Source organism: Psittacula echo (assembly GCF_963264785.1).
Source record: "Psittacula echo genome assembly, chromosome: 3".
NCBI lineage: Eukaryota > Metazoa > Chordata > Aves > Psittaciformes > Psittacidae > Psittacula > Psittacula echo.
Genome location: NC_137736.1, coordinates 59,431,516 through 59,444,153, shown reverse-complemented (window position 1 = coordinate 59,444,153; position 12,638 = coordinate 59,431,516). Strand labels below are relative to the sequence as shown.

Sequence of the window (12,638 nt, the reverse complement as noted above, 5' to 3'; positions counted from 1 at the left end):
CTACTGGGAATATATGACAGAAGTTTGAAATTGCGAAATAGAAATTGGAATGAGGTTTATTAAAAAGAGGGAGGAAATTCTGCGTTAAAAGTTATTTTCTCACCTTCCCCTTTCCCGGTCACTGGGCTTTTTGAGTGTTTGTTTTAAAAATTCAGAGCTTGCTAATGTGTAGTTGCTAGGCGAGGGAGGCTCTGTAAGGAAGGATAAACAACATTTTAAATAGCTGTTTGGGTTTATATATTTATGATGTGGTAAATTATTTCACATAAATGGCTCAGAATGCTGATGCTGACTTAATGAAGACTGCTTTATTCTTTCATTGTGTTTCTGCTGCTGTCTGCTGTGTCCTATTAGGTAGTCAGTCCTGGCTATGGGGTAGGGTACAGAAGAAAGACTGGGAAATGTAAGGAACATGGAAGTTCAATGGGCAGCTGAAAGATAGTGTTAATAGTGTTGTAGGAGGGGCCAGATTGTTTTGTGTTCGAGGTGCTTTCAACAGGGATAAGAGATTTCAATGAGGAACTTCTGGGTGATCCTGATGACCTGGACTTGTTTTTCTAGAAGAACCCAAACCAGGTGCAAGGAAAGTAAGAGTTTTTCACTGATGTCATTTTAAAAGAAGACCTCTGAGAAGTTAAATACTTGAGTAGTGAAGAATGGTTATGCCAGTTTAAAAATAAAGCTAAGTGAGGGAGTTTAATCACTGTCAGTCTTGGTTCACCTTAACTGATTGATACAATGGTTGTTCATTATTACCTATTTTGTGGCAAGGTTTTAGTAGTGGGAGGAGTATGGGGTGGCTTCTATGAGAAGCTGCTAGAAGGCTTCTCTGCGTCTAATGGAGCCAATGCCAGCCGGCTCCAAGACAGACTCACTGGTGGGCAAGGCCGAGCTCATCAGCAATGGTGGTAGCGCCTCTGGGATAATGTTTAAGAAAGGAGAAAAAGTTACAGCACAGGAGCAACTACAGCCAGAGAGAGGAGTGAGAATACACAAGAACAACAGCCCCATAAACTCCAAGGTCAGTGCAGAAGGAGTGCAGGAAGAGCTCCAGGTGCCAGAGCAGAGATTTCGCTGCAGCCCATGGCACTGCCTGTGGTGAGGCAGGCTGTACCCCTACAGCCCATGGAGGTCCATGGTGGAGCCGCTACCCACCTGCAGCCCATGGGGGACCCAACAATGGAGCAGGGGGATGCCAAAGGAGTCTGTGACCCCATGGGAAGCCCAGGCTGGAGCAGACTCCTGGCTCAGGACCTATGACCCGTAGAGAAAGAATCTCAGGCTGGAGCAGGTTTACTACAGTACTTGTGACTCTGTGGGGACCCATGCTGGAACAGTCTGCTCCTGAAGGACTGCACCCATGGAAGGGACCAATGCTGGAGCATGTGAAAGATGTGAAGAGTCCTCCCCTGAGGAGGAAGGAGCATCAGAGACAACATGTAATGAACTGACCACAGCCCTCTTCCCCATCCCCCTGAACTGCTGGGGAGAAGGACGTAGAGAATTTGGAAGTGAAATTTAGCCTGGGAAGAAAGGAGTGAGGGGAAGGTGTTCTAAGATTTAGGGTTTATATCTTATTATCCTACTCTGATATGATTGGTAATAAATTACATTAATTTTCCCAAGTCGAGTCTGTTTTGCCTGTGATGGAACCTGGTGAGTGGTCTCTCCCTGTTTTTATCTTGACCTTCGAGCCTTTTGTTATATTTTCTCTCCCCTGTCCAGCTGAGGAGGAGAGTATTAGAGCAGCTTTGGTGGGCACCTGGTGTCCAGCCAGGGTCAACCCACTGCAAGTATACAATAATCTGGCATGTCTAGGATTACTTTCTTTTTGTTTGTTGTGTTTGCTCTAAGCATTGGTGACGATTATGTAAATCATGCTCCTGATGATCGGTGGTGTATTTTTAAACTATTTTTAATTACTGTTATCTCCATCTATTAACTCTGCATTTCTTTAGGCAGTGCTTCATTACTAGGTAAGATTTTTGTTTTCGGTCACTGAAAGTACATTTCTGGTTTGTTTGATTTCAGTTTCCATTGTAATGGGAATACCTACAGTGAAAAGAAAAGTCAAGTCCTACCTTACAGAAACTCTCCACTCCCTTATTGATAAGCTGTCCCCTGAAGAAAAACTGGATTGTGTTATGGTTGTCTTTATAGGAGAGGTAATCACTTAAATATTTTATGCAATTTCTTTACCTGCCTTTATAATTATAAGGACCACTCCTTTCAGGAATTGATGAGGTTCTACTTTGTCTTCAAGATGTAGACAGATGACTCATTCCATAAAAACGAGACTACATCAGTCTTGTATTTCTGATAGAAACAACCCTGAAGAGCCCAGATTTGTCTATTTATCAAGGGAATAATGGACACAGATTCAGTGGCCTGGATATTTCTGTTTATGCATAGTGACAGGGATGTGCTAATAACCTTATTCCTTCAACATCAAAATAACAGCTAAGTGACTCTGCTGTCATAGGGAGGATTCTTTCCATTTTCTTCATGCTACTGCTCAGTCCTTCATCAAATGAGTGCTGCAGTTTGAGATATTAGGCACAGATTGTTACTGGGTTTATTTTCTGGAGAGTGCAGATATTTTAAGTCCAGGCTTTTTTCACAGACTAATTCAAACAGTGTTCAGTTGGACTGTTTGGTCAGTTTGGCTCTGATTTAGTGGAAAACAAATTTAGGAAAATGATCGAGTGCTTTCAGAAATAATTCTGTTGACTGCTGGGAATTGCGTGTACTTATTTTGATCTGTATGTTTTTCTTAGAAATCTGACTTGGAGAGTGGGAAATGTGTGTATATGTTTGCCCATCATCCATCTAATCATATAGTGCTCTACTGAAACACTGTTCTGTGAGGCCCATAGATGAAAATTCAAATCCTCTAGTTATTACTGAAAACAATCTTAATCCTGTGAGCCAGTGTCTATTCAGGGATGAATCAGTGAAAAAATAGATAGGCATTTTAATACTTCTGGTTGTATTATCAGCACATTCTAAAGCTTTCCTTGAAAAGTTGGCAAAATTTTTACCTGTACCTGAGAACTGATTCTTACAGTGTTCTGATGTAAATTGTTCTGCTTTCTCTTTCTTGACAGTCAGTCATAAACTTATCTGTCTGGATAGATCCTGCTTTTCTGCAGCAAATGCTCTTAAAACATTTGTATGGAGTATCAAGAGAATTATACAGAATATCAAGAGAACAGAATTCATTCCAAATTACTGGAATGCTGAGTTTTTCATCACTCTGTTTGTTGGAGTAATTTTATGGCCTTTTATGTAGCTTCATTTTCAAGGTTTAAAACTGAAGTTTCATTTTGTTTTGCTTAAGGAGGTTTGAGTTATAAACACTCTGTGTTATCACTTGACTCCCTCTTCTACAAAACTTAGAAGTGTCCCAAAATTGCATAAGATTTCTTGTTGCTTTAGGCAAGCCATATTGCTATACCCACATTTTCCATAGCTAGTGGTGTGAAATTCTCTTTCATCTTGGGAATGATTCTACAACATTGACCATAAAGGAAGTGAACATTTTAGCATGGCAGCTATGGCTTTTGTGCCTAAGGAGAACTGTTGGGATGCCGTTGCCCTCTGTTATCTCTGTCTTTGAGAGCAGCATTATGTGCCTACTTGCATCTGATACGGGCACCACAGCCATGAATGTCTGGGGAAATTTGAAGAACCTGAGTTTAACTTTTTGTCTTGTTATAATCATTCCTTAGATTTCCATTTCTTTTTCTTTACTCCATTCAATTTTATGTCTTTTTCTGCTTTACTATTTCTTTGACCATGTTTCTGTTTTCTTAAGTTCAATATCTTATTGTTTGATTTGTAATTGCTAGAGGGAACTTTTTCAATGATTAATAAGGAACAGTAAATATTTCATCTTCAACTATGCTGTGCTTTTTCTGAGTTATGGTGTATATCTCAGCTTCCTTCTGCAAGATGAAAAGTGTAGGTTTATGAAGCAATTTCTCTGGCTAGTTGAAGGAAGGTCTGTTTCCCTGGTGGACTTCTGTTTCTCCTTTAACAAAAGGAAGGGCTTTAGCTTTCAAAATTGCTTTGTCTGTGGGGTTTCCTACCCTAAAATGTATTACACTATTGCTGTCATTAACTTGTGTGCATTAATGAACGCTTATTTAATAATACATTAGAGCTTTGACCAACTATGCTTGTATCAAAAAGGACAGCAAAAGTTTCTGAAAAAAGATAACAGCTGCTGCTCAACTTCTGTGCGGTTTAAGTAGAGCAAGAAATGGTCATAGTGTGAGGTTAGGTAATTTTGCTAATGAGCTTTAAATGACTATCTGTGCTTTGTCTATAGCTTGTACCAACAAAAAAAAAAAAAAAAAAGCACGGGACTTTACAAAATTGTTTTTACCAGAGAATTATGTGAAAAATGGTATTTTAAAAGGACTTTAGTATTTTCTTGCTGACTTTGTGAAATCAAATTGGCAGTCTTTAAGAAGCATTGCTGGGAGCTGTAGTCACGGGCTGTAATCCCTTTGAGCTAAGCACCCTAGAAAACTCTTTTAATACTGCTAGTATTTTAGCAGTTCAATCTCAGTCCTTTCTTGTAAATTTGACTTTTTTACTAGAAAACAAGTTGAAAATTAAGGCTAATGGCCTTCTGCAAACAGCATGAACAGTGTAAACAGATGAGCTGGTAAATATAGATGCATTATGGTTGCTAAATAGAGATCTGCATATTCATTTACTGTATGGATATTTCTCAGTAATGTAATTATACGCAGTAAATTTCCATACTGGAAGTTCAGGGAATTCTAAAATATCTCAGCTGATGTGATATCTAATCATCAGTTTAAATAATTACGAGAATTGCTTGACAGTAAGCCGCAATTGTCACAGTAACTGACATATGTCTGTTCTCCAATTTGTTAAAATAACTTTATTGCAGAACAATTTGTAGGTATTCATTAGGATGACTAATAAATAGGCATGATTCAGTGTGCAGTTAATTTTTCACTGCTATTCACTATATAGCTAATACATAGGCTCATCAGATAACTTGAAACAAACAATTTAAATCTCATTAACCTTCTCTGTATGAGAACTTGCTATCAGAAGAAACCCTATAGGCTCTATTATGAACTCCAGATTAAAATTGTCATCTAGTATTTTTATTTAATAAAGTTTGTAATTAACATGGGAAACAAGGTTTTGGAGTATCATCATAGTGGAACAACAGACATACATACACGCACATTACTGAATATGAGAGAAATAAGAATGCTTTTCTGATATCTAGGCTTTTTTTTTTTTTTTTTTCTCCTGTGGGGAGTCTCATTTCCCATGAAGAAAATTCATCTCAGACTTATTCTAAATATATCACAAATTATTGTCAGTCCACTTCATTAATCAGTGACTGCACTTAGCGCAGTCTTTTGTATAAACAGTAATCAGTGTATATTGGAAAGACTACAAGCCCTTGATTTGACAAAAAGTATTAGAAAAGCAGATAATTTCAGTAAGAATCAGAAGACAGTACAGGTATGAAAAAGTGTGTTGCTAATTCTCTATGCTACTGATTGCATCTGACTATAGGGAGTGGTTGACCAGCTATTTGTTCTTGGAGCACTAGGCCTTATGTTACACTTTCTTGCATACTGCTTATTCAAATCTTATTCTAGTGCTGCATGTGTGTACAATTCACTTAGGCTAGAAAAGCTTGCATATCTTGATTATCTTTTACTGTCACCATGCCATCTCTTGATGTAAACAGTGGCTGCTAAATTAAAACATGTTGATTTTCAATAGTGTTTTCCCTGTGTCTCTGTGCTCCTTTTGTGGAGAACCTTTTATTCTTTGGAAAAGCTTCTGTACTGGTTGGGTCAGTGTGACACAAGCACCCAGCAAGCTACCATCCTGTATTCTGGTATGAACAAAGCCTCAGCAAACTAAGCACTGAGTGCACATACTGGATCAAACCTTGCTGAGACTGTTTTGCATGTATTAATATTGGAGTACAATATGTAAAACTTTTCCAGCAAAATAAACAAGCTTGTATTGTTACCTATTCTTGCTCTGGGCCTGAATTGTATATCACTTTGATCAGCAGATATCTTGACAAAAAACAAAGGAGTATTTTGTATCTCTTGCTCTCAACATGGATGTATTAATATAATCAGAGAAGTTCCATCCATTCAGCTAGTTGTTGAAAACTTGAGAGCTGCCCTGTAGAGTGTGTTCCTAGTCCTCAAAAGATCTGACTACATGTCTCAAGTTGGAGAAAGACCGGTAGATCTTAGCGTACACATACATATATATTACATATATATATATGTAATATATATGTTGGGTTTTTTTTTTTAAAAAGAAAGCTAGACAAGGTTGTTGTGTAATATGATAACATTATATTCACCACGTAATTTTAAAGGCCTACAGAGATGGTAGCCTTTGTTTTGGACATCTCATTCAAAACTGGTCAGGATGACCACAATTTCTAGATAACTGACAGCTCTTTTATGTGGAATGGTAACTTGGCCTGACAGTGAGAATTTGAGATGTTTAAACTGCTGTTGCAGTGACTGCTGATACTGGGCACCGTCATAGGATGTTATGCTCCTCTTTGCATGACAGGGAGTAGCAAAGTTTTTTATATAGGACTAAACCAGTGATAATCTTTTTTAGATCTGAGAAAACATCCTTGACAGGATTTGAAAGCTTCCATGTACCTGTGACAAATTTAGTGCCTCAGCATGAAGATAGAATTCAGGATTGTGGTATTTTCTCAAACCCTAGAGTTGAATGACTTAAGTGCTTCTCTTTAAGATACCTTTTGAGATTCACCTTGGCCACAGTAACTATCTGGTGCTTCTGGTAAGGGAACATCACCGTTTTCAGAGTTGTATCTCTCTTTGTATCTATCTTTCATTTAGTGTATTTGTGAGATGGAAAGAAACAGTAATAATCTGATTTCAGAAGCATTATAGTAGGTGACTTCAGACCTGGATGATTGACTGAATTGACACTTTGAGTTCTGGGCAACACTATCAAATTTTGCTGCTGTGGTCTGCCTTGGCTTAAAGACAATGAAGACAAATTGCTTCTGTCCTTCAAATAAAGGATACCTATCATAGAACGGTGCTTTTGACTGTACACAGCAACTACCTATCTTCTGGAAAACAAATAATCTAAACCTTTTTAGCAATTTACAGGCTCACCCAAGGGCAAAAAGGTTTCTCAGGTTGCCAGGCCACATACGCTGCTTTTTTCAGACTCTACAAACCAGGCATCATCTTTAATACACACAAAACTAACAGAAGAGTGTATGACACTTAACAATTTGCATCTGAATGTCCTGAGTTGAACTGTCCCTTGATTTTTCTGTTTGTTTGTTTGTGGGCTGTTTTTTTTTTCTTTTGGCTGGCCTTCTTAAAAGCTAAACTTATTCTCTGGTGTGGTGGTGTGGTTCGCAGCACAGGCTGTATGGATGTATGCCCTCACGATTGAGGAGCTGACATGCAGGGCACAAGCGTAGGGAGAAGCAGGAATGGAGTGCTACAAGAATGTACTTGTGTTCCTGCTATTGCTGCCAAAAGCTTTGCATTGTGAAACCCTGTCCTGAAGTGAATTGGGTTAATCACAGAAATGATGGGAGAGAGATATTTCTTACCTGTGTGGTAGAGCGTGGACTTTCAGTAAGGGAGAGGAAGTCGTTAGCTCATGTAGCACACAGAGGCAAAATTTTGCTTATGTAACATTAGACAGCTACGTTAGGACAGTATTCTGCGTTGCTGGTTTTTGCTTTGCATGTTGTTCTCATGTTTCCTGTATTTAACTTGAACTTGCTGCTTCAGACCTGAAAGCAGGCACTGTTTTCTTGAAAGTGATTTCTTTTTTTGGCTGCATTTGTTGAACTGAAACAGATATTATTGCCTTAGGCTTTATTTGTATCTGTACACTACTGCAACCACTGCTGCACTTTTACTCCTCAGGGCTTTTCTTCACTGCATAAATAGCCCAAAATAGGTTCAAATTCCACTTTAGTGGCTGCTTTTTCTTGTGTGAGTTTCAATGCCTTGTATATAGGTTACTATATTCCTATGTACTTTCATCATGTCAAGGCAAATACACATTTGCGTTGTCTTTTCTGGAGGCTGTTCAAGTTTGCATTGTTTGTTATTATTTAAAATACATTGTAAAATTATTCCACCCCTATTCTACAGGGATGATGAAAGATCAAAATAAAATTGTAGAAATTAGTAAGCAATGAAATGACTGCACTTTACAGATTAGCGTGGTTGTTTCCCAGAGATTTTTTTTCTTTTTGGAAGATGTTATTGAGTAAGTTAAGACTTACTTCTATTAGATTTCATTCAAGAATTAACATCTGCATAACCTAACAGCCTAGGTAAACCACATTGTTTAGAATATACTGTACAGTTAATGTCTGAATTTCTCCCCTCTTTCTCTGCAGATTTTCTTCTTGAATTTGTAATATTTTGATATTCTGCATCTTAATTCCTTTCCTGGTGGCCTGAGGTGGGAAAAAAAAAACCCAACCAAAAAACCAACAAACCTTTGGAATTTTAAGTTGATTCTTAAAACTAGAATCTTGGGTTAGTGTGACAGTTGGCTGGCTGTTAATCAGAACTTTCTAACCTCTTGTTTTGTCTGCTAGCTAATACATTGCTATGCACATGCTCACTCATAAAAATCAGTAAAAAAGATTGGAAAGTTCATTGCTACTCTGTTTCCTTGTGTTTGTTATGAATAACAATGTTCAGACAAATCTTAGAATAATTGCAAATTTGAGATGCAGCCTTATCTCAACTAGAGAAGGTACTTCAAGGAATTGTAGGGCAGCATCTGACAAAAACTGAGGAAAATTAAAAACTTATTTTACTGACAGTCTGAAACTTCAGTTTGGTCCACAGTGGACTCTTTTAGTTTTCCTTTAGAAAGATTCATCAAAGCATTCTATATGTCTGTCTCGTCAAAATTGCTGATGTAAGGAGCTAAACCTTAGATGTTGCCATGTTCACAGGCTTATGAGAGTCTGTAGATCTCATAAGCTAGAATCTTCTGTTCTTGCTCAAAGTTTAGATAGGCTCAAAGGCGGTACTGGTGAGGTACCTTGAAGAAGAGTCTACTGCGGAATATTGAATACACAAAATCACATCTGTCTCAGGAGGTAACCTGAATTGAAAATAGTTGGAGTGTGGTTGGCAGCAGGAGGGTGTATTGTGTATGCTTGTCCTATTCTTACTCTTTGCTATGTATCTGTTCATGGCAGCCACTGCTGGAAGCAGGGTGCTGACCTGGGTCAATCTTTTGCCTGATTTGGTATGAATGAAAAGAGGAGGATGTCTCACTCCAGGTGTTCTTGCTTTCTCTCAGAGATCAGTAATTTCATATGGCTAGGAAGTAAAAACAAGCATAAAGATTTGAACTGCTGATACTGAAGTAACCACCTCTGCTTATGCCTTTCATTAGTTCCCCACGATCTACCAAACAGGACAAACTTGTTTGTAAGGCTTCGTGTGATTGTTGATAAGGCTCATCTTTGTGGCTGGCACTGTTAACTCTTAGGTTGTGGCCTACCACTGTTCTGCATTTAATCACTTTAAAGGAACTAACTCTTAAAATATTATTTTTTGCTTTTTTTTCTTGGGTCCCAAAGTCCTAGAGATTACTTAGTCTTCAACCTTAAGAGTTTACTAAGGAAAAATTCTGGGTTTGTTATTGCCTTCTGGTTTGGTAGACAAAACCATTCATATCTGCAGTCTCAGTTTGTGCTGTTTTGATTGGGATCACCAGTGACATTTCCTTTCAACAGCAGCAAGCAGCACTGATGCCATGAAACAGAATTTAAGTTCATCATAGCTGCTCCAAAGTCAACCTAGTATCTACCAGATGATCTTCACTGGAAGCCTGAAGAACAGTTGCACTTTGTCTTTCATGGGTGACTTCCTTTTGATTAATCTGGATTTGTCTTGTCCTGTTCAAGGTTCTTGCAGAAGACAACAGTGTTACTCCTTATGCAGTCTTGTGTCCTGCAGGTTGATAAAGAGGACCTTAGGTCTTGTATTGTCAAGGCAGCAATCACTTTCTTCCTCAAAAATGGGGAATAGGTTTTGGTCAATAATAGGTTTGGATTTTGTGTTTTTTTTTTTTTTGTTGCTTTGTTGTTTGTTTGGTTTTTTTTTTTCCTGCTTTCAGTTACTAGCTGAATTTGTTGTTATGGCTTGGAAGATCCTTAGGTCAGAGCAATTATCTAATCCTGATTTCCTTCCATCACTACCCTGCAAAGTCTTCGATATAGTTAACTCTTCCCTTGGGCATAGTCACAGCTTGATCAAATTTAGTGCATATTCTCATATTTATTTCATGAGGGTTGTGTGAAATAACTTACATGTGCCGCCTTCCCTGGGATGTGCCCACAGCTGAAACATGTTGGCAAAGATCCCACGCACTGTTAGGCTGGGTAATGAGAGGAGTTGGTTGCCTCTGGAAGCTCTCTGATGTGGAAATGTGACAGTCAACCTGCTATCCTGAGGGGAAGAGTTTGGTGTTGAAATCCTGGTCCTGAATCTCAGATGTTGCTGAAATACAACTGCTTATTTAGAAATAATGGCAGGATATCAAGTTTTTAATGCATTTGATCATGTGAAAAGTGGCACAAACTCTTTTAATCTCAATGTTCTTTTTCATTCTAAAAATGGTGTCTCCTTTTGCACTATGTTGATACAGTGGTTGTTGATTCAGATGGAAGGCTACTTATTAAACCAGCAGTGGTATTTGCCGTATCTCGTGTTCAGTGCAGCTAGACCAGAGCATCTTGATGCTGTGTGACACCAGCACAGATTACAGTATGAGACTGGAAGATTACGGACTACATCTCTTTAACATGAAGCTATTGTGATTGCAGCTCTGCCTGGGAAACTGCCAACCTTTTGCATGAAGGACACAAATGAATAAGGAAAAGTAGGGAAAAAACCCTCTTATTCCAGACTTTTCTTTCTTTTCTGATTGTGGTGAATTCTATGTATGTAAGGCTTAAAAGCACTAGCAAGGCTTCATGGTGTATCTTCAAAATCCATCAAAACCATGTTTTCTCTCAGGAGATGTGCACTAAGGCACAGACCTGTGACCAAACATATGCTTACAGCTGGGATGAAGTTAGGCATTTATTTTAATCTCTGGAATCTTGTATAGAAACTAGCTGTGTTTCTGCTCTGTATATGTATATGCATTAATATATATATATATTTTAAATCTTGCCTTTTTCTATACAATTGCAGTATGGTCTGTTTAACAAATAATTGAGTTATTAATGCTAGACCGGGTAATTGAAGTTTGGTGTGCCAATAGAAATTCAAATTGCTTGTCTTTTTTGTATGCTGACTAAACAACAATTTCTGTATTTTTTATGTTTGAAAGGTTAAAAAAAGAGAGAAATGTTTCAGTTAAACATGGATATACTAAAATTATTTTTAGGTAGTCCCTAGATCACTGATTTGCAACTGTCACAAACAGCATAAGAAGTTATGTCTTAAACTCCATTCCAGTAATGAACTGTGTGTGAACAATCCATACATGTATTTTAAGACTTAGTGATATATCAAGGTCCATATGGATCTGTTAGTCTCTGTGTGTGGAACTCACTGAAAGATGAGGTTTAAATTGTGAACACCTTCCCTGCTTACTAGAACTTCTGTCCAGCACTAGGCATAACACTTAGGAAGAAAATATGTATGAAAAATTTATGACACATGCTTTCTACTCACATGTCCTTGTGGTATTTAGAACCTGGTTTTGGAAGAAATCCACTGTTGTCCTTTTTGGAAAAGTGTGCGTCACTGGCATTATGTTGGATTTCGTAAAAATAAATCTTTAAAAATAGGAATGGTGATTTTTAAGATCAAAGGGTAAGCACCTTTATCAAACAAGATTAGTGGTTCTATAGAAATGTTTGGGAGGGATTTATTCTCTATGTGTATAATCCTTTAATGATAACATGCATTACAAATTTATCGGAAAAACTATGAACTATTCCTTTCATTTCAAAGGCAGCTATTTCTCCAGAATCCTCATAAGACACAAGAACCTGGGTTGATCTATAGACTGTAAATTTTCTATTGAAAACTGATAAATAGTGTGTCAAGTTATTAGATAGGAAGCATAGCAAAGATTAGGGTTTTCAGTAACATTTATGAGTTCACAAACTCTTTCCTGAAATGCATGTATATGACCAAGCGAATAGGTTGAATAATTGGCCAGTTCTGGCAAGTTAGATGATCTAGACTTTTCCAAAATCATAGAATCATAGAATAGTTAGGGTTGGAAAGGACCTTAAGATCATCTAGTTCCAACCCCCCTGCCATGGGCAGGGACACCTCACACTAAACCATGCCACCCAAGGCCTCATCCAACCTGGCCTTGAACACCACCAAGGATGGAGCATTCACAACCTCCCTGGGCAACCCATTCCAGTGCCTCACCACCCTCACAAGTAAAGAATTTCTTCCTTATATCCAACCTAAACTTCCCCTGTTTAAGTTTGAACCCGTTACCCCTTGTCCTGTCGCTACAGTCTCTGATGAATAGTCCATCCCCAGCATCCTTGTAGGCCCCCTTCAGATACTGGAAGGCTGCTATGAGGT

The 12,638-nt window shown here is 38.2% G+C and overlaps 1 protein-coding gene across 1 annotated transcript in view; it reads left to right on the top strand.

Annotated features, from left to right (window-relative positions):
* MGAT4A (alpha-1,3-mannosyl-glycoprotein 4-beta-N-acetylglucosaminyltransferase A) overlaps positions 1-12,638 on the top strand; it is a 75,627-nt gene that overhangs the window by 28,799 nt on the left and 34,190 nt on the right. Inside the window, exon 4 of the mRNA XM_080612216.1 lies at positions 2,032-2,165. Coding sequence (XP_080468342.1) covers positions 2,032-2,165 — 134 coding nt within the window. The remainder of the gene's footprint in view (positions 1-2,031; positions 2,166-12,638) is intronic.